The 22,516-nt window shown below is 45.8% G+C and overlaps 1 protein-coding gene across 1 annotated transcript in view; it reads right to left on the bottom strand.

The window, feature by feature from the left end:
* LOC135543701 (protocadherin Fat 3) overlaps positions 1-22,516 on the bottom strand; it is a 290,068-nt gene that overhangs the window by 41,248 nt on the left and 226,304 nt on the right. Inside the window, exons 50-61 of the mRNA XM_064971068.1 lie at positions 20,209-20,371; positions 17,836-18,032; positions 15,657-15,810; positions 15,233-15,466; positions 13,752-13,930; positions 12,859-13,072; positions 12,430-12,644; positions 11,464-11,601; positions 10,253-10,396; positions 9,864-10,061; positions 9,313-9,593; positions 8,525-8,693 (exon numbers count right to left, since the gene is read on the bottom strand). Coding sequence (XP_064827140.1) covers positions 8,525-8,693; positions 9,313-9,593; positions 9,864-10,061; positions 10,253-10,396; positions 11,464-11,601; positions 12,430-12,644; positions 12,859-13,072; positions 13,752-13,930; positions 15,233-15,466; positions 15,657-15,810; positions 17,836-18,032; positions 20,209-20,371 — 2,286 coding nt within the window. The remainder of the gene's footprint in view (positions 1-8,524; positions 8,694-9,312; positions 9,594-9,863; positions 10,062-10,252; positions 10,397-11,463; positions 11,602-12,429; positions 12,645-12,858; positions 13,073-13,751; positions 13,931-15,232; positions 15,467-15,656; positions 15,811-17,835; positions 18,033-20,208; positions 20,372-22,516) is intronic.

Here is a 22,516-nt window from a genome sequence, read left to right as displayed (position 1 = left end):
AAAGTTAGTAATAAATGTCTAAATAAATGTTCTCTTCCCTTCCTGGACAGAAACAGATACAGAACACAAACCAGGAGAGGTCGGAAAAACAATACTAACCCCTGGTACTAAATCTAACCCCTGATGCTAAATCTAAACCTTGGTACTAAACCTAACCCTGATACTAAACCTAAACCCTGGTACTAAACCTAACCCCTAATATTAACCCTAACCCCTGATACTAATCCTAACCCCTGGTACTAACACAGGTACTAAACCTAATCCCTGGTACTAATCTCTGGTACTAAACATAACCCCTGGTACTAACCCTAACCCCTGGTACTAAACCTAAACCCCTGGTACTAACCCGAACCCCTGGCACTAATCCCTGGTACTAAACCTAACCCCTGGTACTAAACCTAACCCCTGGTAGTATACCTAACCCCTGGTGCTGAACCTATCCCCTGGAACTAACCCTAACCCCTGGTACTAACCCCTGGTACAAACCCGAACCCCTGGTACTAATCCCTGGTACTAAACCTAACTCCTGGTACTAAACCTAACCCCTGGTACTATACCTAACCGCTGATACTAAACCTAACCCCTGGTACTAAACCTAACCACTGGTACTAAACCTAACCCATAATATTAACCCAAACCCCTGATACTAAACCTAACCCCTGATGATAAATCTAAACCCTGGTACTAAACCTAACCCCTGATGCTAAATCTAAACCCTGGTACTAAACCTAACCCTGATACTAAACCTAACCCCTGGTACTAAACCTAACCCCTAATATTAACCCTAACCCCTGATACTAAATCTAAACCCTGGTACTAAACCTAAACCCTGGTACAAAACCTAACCCCTGATACTAATCCTAACCCCTGGTACTAACCCTGGTACTAAACCTAATCCCTGGTACTAATCTCTGGTACTAAACATAACCCCTGGTACTAACCCTAACCCCTGGTATCAAACCTAAACCCCTGGGACTAACCCTGGTACTAAACCTAACCCCTCATACTAACCCCTAATCTCTGGTACTAAACATAACCCCTGGTACTAACCCTAACCCCTGGTATCAAACCTAAACCCCTGGTACTAACCCTGGTACTAAACCTAACCCCTCGTACTAACCCCTGGTACTAACCCTAACCCCTGGTACTAATCCCTGGTACTAAACCTAACAACCTGGTCCTAATCCCTGGTACTAAACCTAACCCCTGGTACTAAACCTAACCCCTGGTACTATACCCAACCCCTGGTGATGAACCTAACCCCTGGTACTAACCCTAACCCCTGGTACTAACCCCTGGTATTAACCCGAACCCCTGGTACTAAACCTAAACCCCTGGTACTAACCCTGGTACTAAACCTGGTACTAAACCTAACCCCTTGTACAAACCCTAACCCCTGGCACTAATCCCTGGTACTAAACCTAACCCCTGGGACTAAACCTAAACCCTGGTACTATACCTAACCCCTGGTGCTGAACCTAACCCCTGGTACTAATCCCTGGTACTAAACCTAACCCCTGGTACTATACCTAACCGCTGATACTAAACCTAATCCCTGGTACTAAACCTAACCCCTGATATTAACCCTAACCCCTGGTACTAAACCTAACCCCTGGTACTATACCTAACCCCTGGTGCTGAACCTAACCCCTGGTACAAACCCTAACCCCTGGTACTAACCCCTGGTACAAACCCGAACCCCTGGTACTAATCCCTGGTACTAAACCTAACCCCTGGTACTGTACCTAACCCCTGGTACTAAACCTAACCCCTGGTACTAATATATCCCATTTAGCAGACGCTTTTGTCCAAAGCGACTTACAAGTCGGCTGGGGCCACTACTTTTACATATGGGTGGCCCCAGCGGGAATCGAACCCACGACGCTTGGCGTTGCAAGCGCCATGCTCTACCGACTGAGCCACACAGGACCAGGTACTGTACCTAACCACTGATACTAAACCTAATCCCTGGTACTAAACCTAACCCCTGGTACTAAACCTAACCCCTGATACTAATCCTAACCCCTGATATTAACCCTGACCCCTGGTACTAAACCGAACCCCTGAAACTAAATCTAAACCCTGGTACAAAACCTAACCACTGATACTACATCTAAACCCTGGTACTAAACCTAAACTCTGGCACTAAACCTAACCCCGGGTACTAATCCCTGGTACTAACCCTAACCCCTGAAAATAAATCTAAACCCTGGTACTAAACCTAACCACTGATACTACATCTAAACCCTGGTACTAAACCTAAACCCTGGTACTAAACCTAACCCCTGGTAGTAACCCTAACCCCTGATACTAAACCTAACCCCTGGTACTAAACCTAACCCCTAATACTAAACCTAAACCCAGGTACAAAACCTAATCCCTGGTACTAACCCAAACCCCTGGTACTAAACCTAACCCCTGGTACTAAACCTAACCCCTGGTACTAATCCCTGGTACTAACTCTAACCCCTGGTACTAAACCTAAACCCTGGTACTCAACCTAAACCCTGGTACTAAACCTAACCCCTGGTAGTAACCCTAACCCCTGATACTAAACCTAACCCCTGGTACTAAACCTAACCCCTAATACTAAACCTAAACCCAGGTACTAAACCTAATCCCTGGTACTAACCCAAACCCCTGGTACTAAACCTAACCCCTGGTACTAAACCTAACCCCTGGTACTAATCCCTGGTACTAACTCTAACCCCTGGTACTAAACCTAAACCCTGGTACTAACACCTGGTACTAACCCAAACACCTGGTACTAAACCATAACCCCTGGTACTAAACCTATCCCTGGTACTAACCCTAACCCCTGGTACTAAACCTAACCCCTGGTACTAACCCTGGTACTAAGCCTCACCCCTGGTACTGGACCTAACCCCTGGTACTAACCCCTGGTACTAATCCTAACTCCTGATATTAACCCTAACCCCTGGCACTAATCCCTGGTACTAAACCTAACCCCTGGTACTAAACCTAACGCCTGGTACTAAACCTAACCCCTGGTACTAAACCTAACCCCTGGTACTAATCCCTGGTACTAACTCTAACCCCTGGTACTAAACCTAAACCCTGGTACTAATCCCTAGTACTAACCCTAACCCCCGGTACTAAACAATAAGCCCTGGTACTACATCTAAACCCTGGTACTAAACCTAAACCTAACCCCTTATACTAATCCTAACCCCTGATATTAACCCTAACCCCTGGTACTAAACCTAAACCCTGGTACTAAACCTAACCCCTGGTACTAAACCTAAACCCAGGTACTAAACCTAATCCCTGGTACTAAACCTAATCCCTGGTACTAACCCAAACCCCTGGTACTAAACCTAACCCCTGGTACTAAACCTAACCCCTGGTACTAATCCCTGGTACTAACCCTAACCCCTGAAACTAAATCTAAACCCTGGTACTAAACCTAACCACTGATACTACATCTAAACACTGGTACTAAACCTAAACCCTGGTACTAAACCTGACCCCTGGTAGTAACCCTAACCCCTGATACTAAACCTAACCCCTGGTACTAAACCTAACCCCTGATACTAAACCTAAACCCAGGTACTAAACCTAATCCCTGGTACTAACCCAAACCCCTGGTACTAAACCTAACCCCTGGTACTAATCCCTGGTACTAACCCTAACCCCTGGTACTAAACCTAAACCCTGGTACTAATCCATGGTACTAACCCCTGGTACTAAACCTAACCCCTGGTACTAAACCTAATCCCTGGTACTAAACCTAACCCCTGGTACTAACCCTAATCCCTGGTACTAAACCTAACCCCTGGTACTCACCCCTGGTACTAAACCTAAACCCCTGGTACTAAACCTAACCCCTGGTACGAATCTCTGGTACTAAACATAACTCCTGGTACTAAACCTAATCCCTGGTACTAATCTCTGGTACTAAACATATCCCCTGGTACTAAACCTAATCCCTGGTACCAATCTCTGGTACTATACCTAACCCCTGGTACTAAACCTTACCCCTAGTACTAACCCTAAACCCTGGTACTAAACCTAACCCCTTGTACTAACCCTAACCCCTGGTATTAAACCTAATCCATGGTACTAAACCTAATCCCTGGTACTAAACCTAACCCCTGGTACTAAACCTAATCCCTGGTACTAAACCTAATCCCTGGTACTAACACCTGGTACTAACCCCTGGTACTAAACCTAACCCCTGGTACTAAACCTAATCCCTGGTACTAAACCTAACCCCTGGTACTAACCCTAATCCCTGGTACTAAACCTAACCCCTGGTACTAACCCCTGGTACTAAACCTAAACCCCTGGTACTAAACCTAACCCCTGGTACGAATCTCTGGTACTAAACATAACTCCTGGTACTAAACCTAATCCCTGGTACTAATCTCTGGTACTAAACCTAACCCCTGGTACTAAACCTAACCCCTAGTACTAACCCTAAACCCTGGTACTAACCCTAACCCCTGGTACTAATCCTAACCCCTGGTACTAACCCCTGGCACTAACCCCTGGTACTAACCCCTGGTACTAACCCTAACCCCTGGTATTAAACTTAATCCCTGGTACTAACCCCTGGTACTAAACCTAATCTCTGGTACTAAACCTAACCCCTGGTATTAAACCAAATCCCTGGTACTAAACCATAACCCCTGGTACTAACCTATCCCTGGTACTAACCCTAACCCCTGGTACTAAACCTAACCCCTGGTACTAACCCTAACCCCTGGTACTGGACCTAACCCCTGGTACTAACCCCTGGTACTAAACATAACACCTGGTACTAAACCTAACTCCTGGTACTAAACCTAACCCCTGGTACTAACCCCTGGTACTAAACCATAACCCATGGTACTAAACCTATCCCTGGTACTAACCCTAACCCCTGGTACTAACCCTCACCCCTGGTACTGGACCTAACCCCTGGTACTAACCCCTGGTACTAAACATAACACCTGGTACTAAACCTAACTCCTGGTACTAATCTCTGGTACTAAACATAACTCCTGGTACTAAACCTAATCCCTGGTACCAATCTCTGGTACTATACCTAACCCCTGGTACTAAACCTTACCCCTAGTACTAACCCTAAACCCTGGTACTAAACCTAACCCCTTGTACTAACCCTAACCCCTGGTATTAAACCTAATCCATGGTACTAAACCTAATCCCTGGTACTAAACCTAACCCCTGGTACCAAACCTAATCCCTGGTACTGAACCTAATCCCTGGTACTAACCCCTGGTACTAACCCCTGGTACTAAACCTAACCCCTGGTACTAAACCTAACCCCTAGTACTAACCCTAAACCCTGGTACTAACCCTAACCCCTGGTACTAATCCTAACCCCTGGTACTAACCCCTGGCACTAACCCCTGGTACTAACCCCTGGTACTAACCCTAACCCCTGGTATTAAACTTAATCCCTGGTACTAACCCCTGGTACTAAACCTAATCTCTGGTACTAAACCTAACCCCTGGTATTAAACCAAATCCCTGGTACTAAACCATAACCCCTGGTACTAAACCTATCCCTGGTACTAACCCTAACCCCTGGTACTAAACCTAACCCCTGGTACTAACCCTAACCCCTGGTACTGGACCTAACCCCTGGTACTAACCCCTGGTACTAAACATAACACCTGGTACTAAACCTAACTCCTGGTACTAAACCTAACCCCTGGTACTAACCCCTGGTACTAAACCATAACCCATGGTACTAAACCTATCCCTGGTACTAACCCTAACCCCTGGTACTAACCCTCACCCCTGGTACTGGACCTAACCCCTGGTACTAACCCCTGGTACTAAACATAACACCTGGTACTAAACCTAACTCCTGGTACTAATCTCTGGTACTAAACATAACTCCTGGTACTAAACCTAATCCCTGGTACCAATCTCTGGTACTATACCTAACCCCTGGTACTAAACCTTACCCCTAGTACTAACCCTAAACCCTGGTACTAAACCTAACCCCTTGTACTAACCCTAACCCCTGGTATTAAACCTAATCCATGGTACTAAACCTAATCCCTGGTACTAAACCTAACCCCTGGTACCAAACCTAATCCCTGGTACTAAACCTAATCCCTGGTACTAACCCCTGGTACTAACCCCTGGTACTAAACCTAACCCCTGGTACTAAACCTAATCCCTGGTACTAAACCTAACCCCTGGTACTAACCCTAATCCCTGGTACTAAACCTAACCCCTGGTACTAACCCCTGGTACTAAACCTAAACCTCTGGTACTAAACCTAACCCCTGGTACGAATCTCTGGTACTAAACATAACTTCTGGTACTAAACCTAATCCCTGGTACTAATCTCTGGTACTAAACCTAACCCCTGGTACTAAACCTAACCCCTAGTACTAACCCTAAACCCTGGTACTAAAACTAACCCCTAGTACTAACCCTAACCCCTGGTACTAATCCTAACCCCTGGTACTAACCCCTGGCACTAACCCCTGGTACTAACCCCTGGTACTAACCCTAACCCCTGGTATTAAACCTAATCCCTGGTACTAACCCCTGGTACTAAACCTAATCTCTGGTACTAAACCTAACCCCTGGTATTAAACCAAATCCCTGGTACTAAACCATAACCCCTGGTACTAAACCTATCCCTGGTACTAAACCTAATCCCTGGTACTAAACCTAATCCCTGGTACCAATCTCTGGTACTATACCTAACCCCTGGTACTAAACCTTACCCCTAGTACTAACCCTAAACCCTGGTACTAAACCTAACCCCTTGTACTAACCCTAACCCCTGGTATTAAACCTAATCCATGGTACTAAACCTAATCCCTGGTACTAAACCTAACCCCTGGTACTAAACCTAATCCCTGGTACTAAACCTAATCCCTGGTACTAACCCCTGGTACTAATCCCTGGTACTAAACCTAACCCCTGGTACTAAACCTAATCCCTGGTACTAAACCTAACCCCTGGTACTAACCCTAATCCCTGGTACTAAACCTAACCCCTGGTACTAACCCCTGGTACTAAACCTAAACCCCTGGTACTAAACCTAACCCCTGGTACGAATCTCTGGTACTAAACATAACTTCTGGTACTAAACCTAATCCCTGGTACTAATCTCTGGTACTAAACCTAACCCCTGGTACTAAACCTAACCCCTAGTACTAACCCTAAACCCTGGTACTAAACCTAACCCCTAGTACTAACCCTAACCCCTGGTACTAATCCTAACCCCTGGTACTAACCCCTGGCACTAACCCCTGGTACTAACCCCTGGTACTAACCCTAACCCCTGGTATTAAACCTAATCCCTGGTACTAACCCCTGGTACTAAACCTAATCTCTGGTACTAAACCTAACCCCTGGTATTAAACCAAATCCCTGGTACTAAACCATAACCCCTGGTACTAAACCTATCCCTGGTACTAACCCTAACCCCTGGTACTAAACCTAACCCCTGGTACTAACCCCTGGTACTAACCCTAACCCCTGGTACTGGACCTAACCCCTGGTACTAACCCCTGGTACTAAACATAACACCTGGTACTAAACCTAACTCCTCGTACTAAACCTAACCCCTGGTACTAACCCCTGGTACTAAACCATAACCCCTGGTACTAAACCTATCCCTGGTACTAACCCTAACCCCTGGTACTAACCGTCACCCCTGGTACTGGACCTAACCCCTGGTACTAACCCCTGGTACTAAACATAACACCTGGTACTAAACCTAAATCCTGGTACTAATCTCTGGTACTAAACATAACCCCTGGTACTAAACCTAATCCCTGGTACCAATCTCTGGTACTAAATCTAACCCCTGGTACTAAACCTTACCCCTAGTACTAACCCTAAACCCTGGTACTAAACCTAATCCCTTGTACTAACCCTAACCCCTGGTATTAAACCTAATCCATGGTACTAAACCTAATCCCTGGTACTAAACCTAACCCCTGGTACTAAACCTAATCCCTGGTACTAACCCCTGGTACTAACCCCTGGTACTAAACCTAACCCCTGGTACTAAACCTAATCCCTGGTACTAAACCTAACCCCTGGTACTAACCCTAATCCCTGGTACTAAACCTAACCCCTGGTACTAACCCCTGGTACTAAACCTAACCCCTGGTACTAAACCTAACCCCTGGTACTAACCCTAATCCCTGGTACTAATCCTAACCCCTGGTACTAACCCCTGGTACTAACCCTAATCCCTGGTACTAAACCTAACCCCTGGTACTAACCCCTGGTACTAAACCTAATCCCTGGTACTAAACCTAACCCCTGGTACTAACCCCTGGTACTAAACCTAACCCCTGGAGCAGTTTCTAAATGCTTTGAGCACACCTACCCGATTGATACACAGGGTGGCAGCACTGGGGCAGTTTCTATGGGTGAAGTGCCTTGCTCAAGGTTTCAAGGGCAGATTGTCAGAACCGGCAACCCTTTAGTTTCCCTACCTTTTTCCCGATGTTACTGAGATCCCAGCAGCTGGTTCAAAGGGTCAGAGAGGGGAATCTCAAGATGACACACAAACCTGCTTGATATTATTAAGATGGCGTCCCAGCAGGTCTTCAGGGGTCAGCGAGGAAAACCTCAGGGTGATGGCGCTACGGAGGAGATCCTCAGTCACCTGTTCAACCACGACCGTTACGACCACTGGGACAGAGTAGCGACCGTCACTCACAGTGGCGTTACACTGATACCTGGGCAGAGAGACCGAAAAACAGCTCAGAGAGTGTGTGTGTCTGTCTGTATGTGTCTGTCTGTATGTGTCTGTCTGTGTGTGTAACACAGGAGGCTGGTGGCACCATAATTGGGGAGAACAGGCTTGTGGTAATGACTGAATCAGAACTAGTGGAATGGAATCAAATACATCAAACACATGGTTTCCATGGTTTCCAGGGTTTCCTGGTGTTTGATGCCATTCCATCCGTTCCAGCCATTATTATGAACCCTTCTCTCCTAAGCAGCCTCCACTACTGTGTACCTGCCAGGCTCCAGTCCAGCCACTACACTGAACCCTTCTCTCCTAAGCAGCCTCCACTACTGTGTACCTGCCAGGCTCCAGTCCAGCCACTACACTGAACCCTTCTCTCCTAAGCAGCCTCCCCTACTGTGTACCTGCCAGGCTCCAGTCCAGCCACTACACTGAACCCTTCTCTCCTAAGCAGCCTCCACTACTGTGTACCTGCCAGGCCCCAGTCCAGGCACTACACTGAACCCTTCTCTCCTAAGCAGCCTCCCCTACTGTGTACCTGCCAGGCTCCAGTCCAGCCACTACACTGAACCCTTCTCTCCTAAGCAGCCTCCACTACTGTGTACCTGCCAGGCTCCAGTCCAGCCACGGCCACTACACTGCCGTCCTGCCTGTTGATCTTGAATGGATTCCGCTGCTGCAAAGGCCTCTGGGTAAAGGACAACACGTCTGTGACATCGCGGTCGGAGGCGTATATCCGGCCGATCGGGCCGCCGGGATAGGAGTCTGTTGCCGTGACGATGTAGATGTCCAATGGATTGACAGAGGGTCTGTACTGGCTGTCTCCGACTACCCTGACGAAGACCCAGCAAGAGGAGGAGAGACGGGGCTTACCGCTGTCACTGGCCTGGAGGAGTGAGACAGAGAAGAAGAAGAAGAAGCAGAAGAAGAAGAAGCAGAAGAAGAAGACGAAGAAGAAGAAGAAGAAGAAGAAGAAGACAAAGAAGAAGAAGAAGAAGCAGAACAAGAAGAAGAAGCAGAACAAGACAAAGAAGCAGAAGACGACGAAGAAGAAGCAGAAGACGAAGAAGAAGAAGATGAAGACCTACAGGCATCTCTTTCCTGAGAATAACTCTGACCTAAACTTGGTCATAATAACTGCACGTAAAGTTATCACCTGGACCTGCAGAGTGAACTCCCTGGTAGCATCAGGTCCTAGAACCCGGTTGGACCGTAGGTCTCCGGTCTGTTCCACAGAGAAAGCGTTCCCCTCGTTACCAGACACAATGCGGAACTCAAAAGGAGGGCCGTTATTGGGGGAATCTTTATCAGTGACGGACAGCTTCAGCAAACTGGACCCGGCCGGCTGGTTCAACTGGAGACGTAGAGAAACAGACGTAAGGTCTACGACTATGTTAATGAAGGACAATATGTAAATAGAAAGCATAAACCCACCCCTGGGATTGGATGCCATAATCAAAAGCATTAGCACTAAGCCAAACACAGACAGACAGACAGACAGACAGACAGACAGACAGACAGACAGACAGACAGATACGTGTGTACCTGTACAGTGGTTGAGGCATTAGGTGGGGCGAAGGCAGGAGGGTTGTCGTTTACGTCAGAGATATCTATATTGACGATGACTGTAGAGGACATAGCGGGGGAACCACTATCAAACGCCTGGACAGACAGAGTATAGTTGGACACCTGGAGAGGACAGATGGAGAGAGAGAGAGAGAGACAGAGAGAGAGAGAGACAGACGGAGAGAGAGAGAGAGAGAGAGAGAGAGAGAGAGAGAGAGAGAGAGACAGAGAGAGACAGACGGAGAGAGAGAGAGAGAGAGAGAGACATACATAGAGAGAGAGAGAGACACAGAGAGAGAGAGAGACACAGAGAGAGAGAGACACAGAGAGAGAGAGAGAGAGAGAGAGAGACAGAGAGACACAGGGAGAGAGAGACACAGAGAGAGAGAGACACACAGAGAGACACAGAGAGAGAGAGACACAGAGAGAGAGAGACACAGAGAGAGAGAGAGACAGAGAGACACAGGGAGAGAGAGACACAGAGAGAGAGAGACACACAGAGAGAGAGAGAGAGACAGAGAGAAATATACATAGAGAGAGAGAGAGACACAGAGAGACACAGAGAGACAGAGCGACACAGAGAGAGAGGCAGAGAGAGATATACAGAGTCGATAAGACTGTCTGTTCCCTCCTATACTGTTCCTCATGCAATGTCTGTCCCCTGTATCACCACCCATTACCCTGTCTCACCACCTATTACCCTGTCTCACTACCCAGTATCCTGTCTCACTACCTACCATCCTGTCTCACTACCTACTATCCTGTCTCACTACCTAGTATCCTGTCTCACCACCTACTATCCTGTCTCACTAACTAGTATCCTGTCTCACTACCTAGTATCCTGTCTCACCACCTACTATCCTGTCTCACCACCTACTATCCTGTCTCACTACCTACTATCCTGTCTCACTACCTAGTATCCTGTCTCACCACCTACTATCCTGTCTCACCACCTACTATCCTGTCTCACTACCTAGTATCCTGTCTCACCACCTAGTATCCTGTCTCACGACCTAGTATCCTGTCTCACCACCTACTATCCTGTCTCACTACCTACTATCCTGTCTCACTACCTAGTATCATGTCTCACTAATTATTAGGTCAAAATACAATTCAATATGCAGGGACGTTCGGAACAAAAAACTCTCTCACCGGTGTTTGTGTGTGGTTGTGCGTGTGTGTGTTCTCACCTCCTCCCGGTCCAGTCTCTTGTTGACTTTGAGTAGTCCCGTTACCGGGTCGATCCAGAACTGGTTGCCACGGTCACCACGGAGGATGGAGTAAGTGATTCGCCCGTTCACCTGGCTGTCCAGGTCCTCCGCTAGCAACTGTACACACACACATAATCACACATCAAATAAGATATTTGACTATTTAAAGTGAATTGAAAGTCACAACACAATTGACAGTAAAATAGAGGATAGAAACAACAGAAGGCAAGAGATCAATACAAGCGCTCAATACAATAGATCAATACAATAGACACAATAGGTCAATACAATAGATCAATACAGTAGACACAATAGGTCAATACAATAGATCAATACAATAGACACAATAGGTCAATACAATAGGTCAATACAATGGATCAATATAATATATAAATACAATAGATAAATACAATAGACACAATAGGTCAATACAATAATCAATAGAAGAGATCAATGCAATAGAAACAATAGGTCAATACAATAATCAATAGAAGAGATCAATACAATAGAAACAATAGGTCAATACAATAATCAATAGAAGAGATCAATACAATATATAAATACAATAGATCAATACAATAGACACAATAGGTCAATACAATAATCAATAGAAGAGATCAATACAATATATAAATACAATAGACACAATAGGTCAATACAATAACCAATAGAAGAGATCAATACAATAGATAAACCGACCGACCCAACCACCCACATCCACCCCTATCCACCCAACCGACCCAACCACCCACACGCACCAAACCGACCGGCCGACTGACCCAACCACCCACAACCACCCACACCCAACCACCCCAACCGACCCAACCACCCACACCCACACCCACCCAACCAAACCAACCAACCAACTGACCCAACCAACCACCCACACCCACCCAACCGACCCAACCACCCACACCCAACTGACCCAACCACCCACACACTCACCCTGGTGATAGTCTGTCCGACTGATGCGTCCTCGCTGACCAGCACGTTGTAGATATCCTGACTGAAGGCTGGAGCGTTGTCGTTGACGTCCATCAGTTCTATGGTTACCATGGTAGCAGTGCTGAGGGGCGGGGCCCCGCCGTCCCAAGCCTCTATAGTCAGGAAGTAGTCCTTACACACCTCAAAGTCCATGTCATCAACTACTGAGATGGAGCCTACACACACACACACACACGCACGCATGCACGCACGCACGCACACACACACACACACACACACACACACACACACACACACACACACACACACACACACACACACACACACACACACACACACACACACACACACACACACACACACACACACAAAGTTTTTAAGTACCTTGAAGTCAAGGAAAAATATACACCCACCTACCCTGCTACTCACCCAGAGTTCTGTCAATCTGAAACTTCCCCAGTTCATTGCCAGCCCTGATGCTGTACGTGACCTCAGCGTTTGCCCCAATGTCGTCGCTGGTGGCCGACAGCCGCAGGATCTCTGTTCCCATGGCAACGTCCTCGGGCACGGTGACGGTGTAGTCACGCCTCTGGAACACCGGGGCGTTGTCGTTGACGTCCAGCACCACTACTGTCAGATCCACCTGTTAGGAACAAGAACAACGCAAAAACACATAAACACACACACACACATAAACACACACACACACACACAGACATAACCCAAGCTTCAAGATTCACTAACACACACACACACACACACACACAGACATAACCCAAGCTTCAAGATTCACTAACACACACACACACAGACATAACCCAAGCTTCAATATTCATATTATGTTTAAAGCATTGGTACGAGACGAGAAACTATTCCGAAGACATTTAAAAGCACCGGTAAAAGACACGGAACAACTCAGAAATTCCATCTCTACCAATCAGCAGGATGGTTCAGTACAATTCAGCGAAATCGTCCTCAATTCCAAAAACCAACAGCTATCATTGGTCAGATTGTATCACCCTGTGAAGATAGTGCCCCCTGCTGGCTAATAGAATCACAGACTCAGTTCTGTGTGGAGCCTGTGCAGAGGGACTGTGTCCTTTCATGTAACTGACCTGTGTTCTATCATATTAAAAACTAAAGCTAGGTTTTAGGTGAGAATAGGCATTGGTAGAGGGACTGTGTCCTATCATATCATATAACTGGCCTGTGTCCTATCATATCACTGGCCTGTGTCCTATCATATAACTGGCCTGTGTCCTATCATATAACTGGCCTGTATCCTATCATATAACTGGCCTGTGTCCTATCATATCACTGACCTGTGAGGATAGCGCCCCCTGCAGTCCAGAGCGGTCGGAGGCCTGGATCCTGACCCTGTAGGAGTCTCTGGTCTCTCTGTCCAGGGCTTTCTCCAGAACCACCACGCCTGATACTGGATCTATAGAGAAGAACCCGTCTGCGGAGTCTACCAGGGAGTACACCACTGTACGGTTTGGACCTGGAGGAAACCACAGACACAATACACAGAGTTAGCCTGTTAGCTATGTTAGCCTAGCAGCTAGCTAAACACTAACCTCTAACCTAGAGGTCATCACGGTGTAGACCACCAATCGTTACAGTGTAGACCACCAATCATCACGGTGTAGACCACCAATCATCACGGTGTAGACCACCAATCATCGTGGTGTAGATCCTCCTAATTCTAACCCTGACTGAGAGTGGAAGGATCATGATAGCCTGTTAGCCTAGCTAGACCCTCCTAATTCTAACCCTGACTGAGAGTGGAAGGATCATGATAGCCTGTTAGCCTAGCTAGACCCTCCTAATTCTAACCCTGACTGAGAGTGGAAGGATCATGATAGCCTGTTAGCCTAGCTAGGGCTAGATCTTCCTAACCCTAACCCTGACTGAGATTGGAAGGATCATGTTAGCCTGTTAGCCTAGATAGGGCTAGATCTTCCTAACCCTAACCCTGACTGAGAGTGGAAGGATCATGTTAGCCTGTTAGCCTAGATAGGGCTAGATCTTCCTAACCCTAACCCTGACTGAGAGTGGAAGGATCATGATTGCCTGTGAGCCTAGCTAGGGCTAGACACTCTTAACCCTAGCACTGAGTGAGAGTGGAGGGATCATGTTACCCTGTTAGCCTAGCTAGGGCTAGATCTTCCTAACCCTAACCCTGACTGAGAGTGGAGGGATCATGTTACCCTGTTAGCCTAGCTAGGGCTAGACAATCTTAACCCCAGCACTGACTGGAGAGTGGAAGGTTCATGTTAGCCTGTTAGCCTAGCTAGGGCTAGACACTCGTAACCCTAACCCTGACTGAGAGTGGAATGGATAATGTTAGCCTGTTAGCCTAGCTAGACCCTCTAACCCTAACTGAGAGTGGAATGGATAATGTTAGCATGTTAGCCTAGCTAGGGCTAGACCCTCCTAACCCTAACCCTGACTGAGAGTGGAATGGATAATGTTAGCCTGTTAGCCTAGCTAGACCCTCTAACCCTAACTGAGAGTGGAATGGATAATGTTAGCATGTTAGCCTAGCTAGGGCTAGACCCTCCTAACCCTAACCCTGACTGAGAGTGGAATGGATAATGTTAGCATGTTAGCCTAGCTAGGGCTTGTATGCCATCTGTAAATATGAGTAAAATAGTTTAATTACGAGCCAAGTCGGTTTAGCCACAGAAAAAGTAAACAACCTTCCCGCTACTCATGATTGGCCGCTCTGAGACCTAGAAGTACTGCCATCTCCAACCATAAATGCCTTGGCAGGCACACACACACACACACACACACACACCTTCGTCAGGGTCACTGGCTTGTAGGCGTGTCAGCAGTGCTTTGGGGGCGGCGTTCTCATAAATGTTGGCCAGGTATTGGCTGGAAAAAAAGGAGGGCGGGTTGTCGTTTACATCCAAAAGCGTGACAGAGACCTCGGAGCGACAGAAGAGCCCGCCCCCGTCGGTTGCCTGGGCGATCAACTTGTAGCTGGAGGTCATCTCACGGTCCATCACCGTCGCTGTCTTCATGTCACCTAGAAGAAGAAGAAGAAGAAGAAGAAGAAGAAGAAGATGCTGTTTGTGCAAAAACTGCCACCAGTGTTTCTGCATGTGTGTGTGTGTCTGTTCATAGCAGTGTTTGTGTGTGTGTGTGTGTGTGTGTGTGTGTGTGTGTGTGTGTGTGTGTGTGTGTGTGTGTGTGTGTGTGTGTGTGTGTGTTCATACCAGTGTTTGCGTCCATATAGAAGTCCTCTACTCCGATCCCAAAAAGAGAATACTGTATCTCAGCGCTGGTGCCTGTGTCTGCATCAGAAGCCCCTACAGTCAGAATGCCCTGGTTAGGAGGCATGTCCTCAGGGAAGGTCACACGGTAGACCGCCTAGGGAGACATGCACACACACAGGCACAGGCGCACACAAAAACATTAACACATCATTAACCCCATATGGCCCCTAGGAGGAACCACCTGAAAACACAAACACATAAAACAACTCTGCCTTCCACAATATTACCATGTCCTACAGTATACTGTCTCCCCCTACTCCTACAGTATACTGTCTCCCCCTACTCCTACAGTATACTGTCTACCCCTACTCCTACAGTATACTGTCTCTCCATGCTTCATGTCTCCCCCTACTCCTACAGTATACTGACTCCCCCTACTCCTACAGTATACTGTCTCCCCCTACTCCTACAGTATACTGTCTCCCCCTACTCCTACAGTATACTGTCTCCCCCTACTCCTACAGTATACTGTCTCTCCATGCTTCATGTCTCCCCCTACTCCTACAGTATACTGTCTCCCCCTACTGCTACAGTATACTGTCTCCCCCTATTCCTACAGTATACTGTCTCCCCCTACTCCTACAGTATACTGTCTCTCCATGCTTCATGTCTCCCCCTACTCCTACAGTATACTGACTCCCCCTACTCCTACAGTATACTGTCTCCCCCTACTCCTACACTATACTGTCTCCCCCTGCTTCAAGTCTCCCCCTACTCCTACAGTATACTGTCTCCCCCTACTCCTACAGTATACTGTCTCCCCCTACTCCTACACTATATTGTCTCTCCATGCTTCAAGTCTCCCCCTACTCCTACAGTATACTGACTCCCCCTACTCCTACAGTATACTGTCTCCCCCTCCTACAGTATACTGTCTCCCCCTACTCCTACAGTATACTGTCTCTCCATGCTTCATGTCTCCCCCTACTCCTACAGTATACTGTCTCCCCTACTGCTACAGTATACTGTCTCCCCCTATTCCTACAGTATACTGTCTCCCCCTACTCCTACAGTATACTGTCTCTCCATGCTTCATGTCTCCCCCTACTCCTACAGTATACTGACTCCCCCTACTCCTACAGTATACTGTCTCCCCCTACTCCTACACTATATTGTCTCCCCCTGCTTCAAGTCTCCCCCTACTCCTACAGTATACTGTCTCCCCCTACTCCTACAGTATACTGTCTCCCCCTACTCCTACACTATATTGTCTCTCCATGCTTCAAGTCTCCCCCTACTCCTACAGTATACTGACTCCCCCTACTCCTACAGTATACTGACTCTCCCTACTGCTACAGTATACTGTCTCCCCCTACTCCTACAGTATACTGACTCCCCCTACTTCATGTCTCCCCCTACTCCTACACTATATTGTCTCCCCTTGCTTCAAGTCTCCCCCTACTCCTACAGTATACTGACTCCCCCTACTCCTACAGTATACTGACTCCCCCTACTCCTACAGTATACTGTCTCCCCCTACTCCTACACTATATTGTCTCCCCCTGCTTCAAGTCTCCCCCTACTCCTACACTATACTGTCTCCCCCTGCTTCATGACTCTCCCTACTGCTACAGTATACTGACTCCCCCTACTCCTACAGTATACTGTCTCCCCCTAGTCCTACAGTATACTGACTCTCCCTACTGCTACAGTATACTGACTCACCCTACTCCTACAGTATACTGACTCCCCCTACTTCATGTCTCCCCCTTCTCCTACAGTATACAGACTCCCCCTACTTCATGTCTCCCCCTTCTCCTACAGTATACTGACTCCCCCTACTTCATGTCTCCCCCTACTCCTACAGTATACTGACTCCCCCTACTTCATGTCTCCCCCTACTCCTACAGTATACTGACTCCCCTACTTCATGTCTCCCCCTACTCCTACAGTATACTGACTCCCCTACTTCATGTCTCCCCCTACTCCTACAGTATACTGTCTCCCCCTACTCCTACAGTATACTGTCTCCCCCTACTGCTACAGTATACTGTCTCCCCCTGCTTCATGTCTCCCCCTTCTCCTACAGTATACTGACTCTCCTACAACAACCTTCTATCTTTTCTATTTCTACAGTTATATCTGTTCTAGTTCTACACTGTGACCCCTGACCTCTGACCTGGTTGCAGACAGGTGTGTTGTCGTTGGCGTCCATGACAGTGACCTCCACGGCAGTACGGGTGATGTAGAGGCCGTCGCTGGCGGTGATGTTGAGTAGATAGAAGTCCTGTTTTTCCCTGTCCAGCTGACCGCGCACCACCACCATCCATTCACCCTGGACCAGCGCTATACTGAACACCCCCCCTGGGTTACCACCTGTAGGGAGAGGAGAGGTTAGACATTCACACATACACACACACACACAAACTCAGCTGTCTCCATCGTCCTTTGTGCTTGGTACTGACTAACTAACTAGCCAACATATTAACTAACTAAGGAACTAACTAACTAACTAGCTAACTAGCTAACATAACATACTAACTAACTAACCAACATACTAACTAACTAACTAACCAACCAACCAATACACCAACTAACCAAAAATACTAACAAACAGCTAACTAAGCAATATAGTAAATCAATAACATACTAAATAGCTAACTAACGAACCAACATACTAACTAGCTAGCTAACATACTAACTAACACACTAACATAATAACTAGCTAGCTAACATACTAACTAACATATTAACTAGCTGGCTAACATATTAACTAACTATCTATCATTCACTGAACAAAAATATATATTCAACATGCAACAATTTCAAAGGTTTTACTGAGTTACAGTTAATATAATGAAATCAGTCGATTGAAATAAATAAATTAGGACCTAATCTATGAATTTCACATGACTGGGAATACAAATATGCATCTGTTGATCACAAATACCTTTAAAAAAAATAGGGGTGTGGATCAGAACACCAGTCAGTATCTGGTGAGACCATTTGCCTCATGCAGCGTGACACATCTCCTTCACATAGAGTTGATCAAGCTGTTGATTGTGGCCTGTGGAATGTTGTCCAACTCCTCTTCAATGACTGTGTGACGTTGCTGGATATTGGAACTGGAACACGGTGTCATACACGTCGATCCAGAGCATCCCAAACATGCTCAATGGGTGACATGTCTTGTGAGTATGCAGGCTATGGAAGAACTGGGACATTTTCAGATTCCAGGAATTGTGTTCAGATCCTTGCAACATGGGACCGTACATTATCCTGCTGAGACATGAGGTGATGGAGGAGGATGAATGGCACGACAATGAGCCTCAGGATCTCGTCACGGTATCTCTGTGCATTCACATTTGCCATTGGTAAAATGTAATTATGTTCTTTGTCCATAGTTTATGCCTGAACGATAAACCCACTGCCACCATAGGGCACTCTGTTAACAACAGCAAACCGCTCGTCCACACAATGCCTTCTGCCCAGTACAGTTGAAACCGGAATTCATCCTTGAGGAGCACACTTCTCCAGCGTGCCAGTAGCCATCGATGGTGAGCATTTACCCACTGAAGTTGGTTGAGACACCAAACTGCAGTCAGGTCAAACCCTGGTGAGGACAATGAGCACGCAAGTGCGCTTCCCTGAGACGGTTTCTGATAGTTTGTGCATTCAATTGTCTTGCAACAGCTCTGGTGGACAGGCCATCACATGATCTCAGTATATATACACCTGTTCTGAAAGGCCCCCAGAGTCTGCAACACCACCAAGCAAGCGGCACCATGAAGACCAAAGAGCTCTCCAAACAGGTCAGGGACAAAGTTGTGGAGAAGTACAGATCAGGGTTGGGTTATAAAAACATATCTGAAACTTTGAACATCCCCACGGAGCACCATTAAATCCATTATTATAATGTGGAAAGAATATGGCACCACAACAAACCTGCCAAGAGAGGGCCGCCCACCAAAACCTACGGACCAGGCAAGGAGGGCATTAATCAGAGAGGCAACAAAGAGACCAAAGATAACTCTGAAGGAGCTGCAAAGCTCCACAGCGGAGATTGGAGTATCTGTCCATAGGACCACTTTAAGCTGTACACTCCACAGAGCTGGGCTTTAGGGAAGAGTGGCCAGAAAAAAAGACATAGCTTGAAGACAAAAATAAGCAAATATGTTTGGTGTTCACCAAAAGACATGTGAGAGAAGGTACTCCAGTCAGATGAGACAAAAATTGGGCTTTTGGAAAATGTTATGTCTGGCACAAACCCAACACCTCAGCATCCCGATGAGAAACATCCCCACAGCATGATGCTGCCACCACCATGCTGTGGGGATGTTTTTTCATCTGCGGGGACCTGGGAAACTGGTCAGATTTGAAGGCATGATGGATGGTTCTAAATACAGGGAAATTCTTGAGGGAAACCTGTTTCAGTCTTCCAGAGATTTGAGACTGGGACGGAGGTTCACCTTCCAGCAGGACAATGACCCTACGCATACTGCTAAAGCATCACTCGATACTAACTAACCAACATATGAACTAGCTAACTAACCTGTGATGTGGTAGCTGACCAGTTTGTTTTTATCCGTGGTGTCTCCGTCCTTGGTGCTGAGGACAGACACCACCTCTCCTGGTGGGTCACTCTCTCTGACCGCGCCCCGGTAAAACTCTCTCTCGAATCGCGGAGGGTTGTCATTCACATCTGCTACAGACACCTGGTACAGGAAGACAGGAGAAAGTAGACTAGAGTGTGTATGTGAGTTTCCTTCATGCATGGATATCAATAGGACACAGTTGAAATTTGACTGAAGTGGAAGTTAGACTTCGCCCCTTACTTCTCAATCACTTACAAGGATCTTTCATAACAATGTTGTTGATTTCATTTTTTTGGGGGGGGGGCTTTAGCAAAAAAAAGTTGCCTTCTCCAAAAATTACCCATCAAACTATATTATACCGTCAGAATGACAAATACTTTCATAAAAAGAAAACAGACGTCTGCAACAAAAGATTAACCATGCTTATTTATTTGAGCGAAACAGGAAGTCACTCTGTCTTTTAAATTCCCAGTACATCAATAAATAATATTTGCAGTAACTAAATCATGACGATCAAAGTTGGAAACATAAATATCAAAAGGTGCAGAATAATAGATAATTACTCTCCTTTTATGTATATTTCACCAAATAATCTCATGCAGATTAAATCAAATAGTATTCCTGATGAAAATAATTGTAAAAAACAACAACATTTTGTTATTGTGAAAATGAAAATAATTGTAAAAAACAACAACATTTTGTTATTGTGAAAATGAAAATAATTGTAAAAAACAACAACATTTTGTTATTGTGAAAATGAAAATAATTGTAAAAAACAACAACATTTTGTTATTGTGAAAATGAAAATAATTGTAAAAAACAACAACATTTTGTTATTGTGAAAATGAAAATAATTGTAAAAAACAACAACATTTTGTTATTGTGAAAATGAAAATAATTGTAAAAAACAACAACATTTTGTTATTGTGAAAATGAAAATAATTGTAAAAAACAACAACATTTTGTTATTGTGAAAATGAAAATAATTGTAAAAAACAACAACATTTTGTTATTGTGAAAATGAAAATAATTGTAAAAAACAACAACATTTTGTTATTGTGAAAATGAAAATAATTGTAAAAAACAACAACATTTTGTTATTGTGAAAATGAAAATAATTGTAAAAAACAACAACATTTCATGTGTTCAAATACAAAGGTTGGCTTGCTCATAGTTTTGTCGGCTTTCCATTGGCGCACACAGAAACACAATCCACGATGAGAAACAAGGAAAGGTGAATACATTGGAGGAACACAACTGATAGGACTACACAGGCCATCTCCTCAATATTGTAAAAAATCATCAAAATGTGACAGTCCCCATTGCCTAGATCGTCCCTTATATTGTGCTTGATACTGATGGTTTAGACTTTAGTGCACTGGTTTTTACTGAACTGAACACAATATGCTAATATTCTGTGAAAAAAAAAATATAAATTGAATTTTTTATTCACTGATTAAATTTGTATTTAAAGTTTTGCAAAAGGCAAGAGAATGATCAGAAATTCTGGAAATGTATTTAAGCATTTGACCATTGTTGTTCTATTGTAGTTCTACATGTGGTAAAACAGACAGGGTTGGTTTAGACTGTTGACATGTGAACTATATTTCACTTCTCTACTCCTGCTGTCTGACTAAAATCCCACTTCTCTACTCCTGCTGTCTGACTAAAGTCCCACTTCTCCACTCCTGCTGAGTCTGACTAAAATCCCACTTCTCTACTCCTGCTGTCTGACTAAAGTCCCACTTCTCTACTCCTGCTGTCTGACTAAAATCCCACTTCTCTACTCCTGCTGTCTGACTAAAGTCCCACTTCTCCACTCCTGCTGAGTCTGACTAAAATCCCACTTCTCTACTCCTGCTGTCTGACTAAAGTCCCACTTCTCTACTCCTGCTGTCTGACTAAAATCCCACTTCTCTACTCCTGCTGTCTGACTAAAGTCCCACTTCTCTACTCCTGCTGTCTGACTAAAATCCCACTTCTCTACTCCTGCTGTCTGACTAAAATCCCACTTCTCCACTCCTGCTGAGTCTGACTAAAATCCCACTTCTCTACTCCTGCTGTCTGACTAAAGTCCCACTTCTCTACTCCTGCTGTCTGACTAAAATCCCACTTCTCTACTCCTGCTGTCTGACTAAAGTCCCACTTCTCCACTCCTGCTGTCTGACTAAAATCCCACTTCTCCACTCCTGCTGTCTGACTAAAATCCCACTACTCCACTCCTGCTGTCTGACTAAAATCCCACTTCTCTACTCCTGCTGTCTG

Source organism: Oncorhynchus masou, chromosome 8, assembly GCF_036934945.1.
Source record: "Oncorhynchus masou masou isolate Uvic2021 chromosome 8, UVic_Omas_1.1, whole genome shotgun sequence".
In the NCBI taxonomy this organism is placed as follows: domain Eukaryota; kingdom Metazoa; phylum Chordata; class Actinopteri; order Salmoniformes; family Salmonidae; genus Oncorhynchus; species Oncorhynchus masou.
The sequence above is the reverse complement of the archived record's forward strand: the minus strand, read 5'-3'. Positions and strand labels throughout refer to the sequence as shown.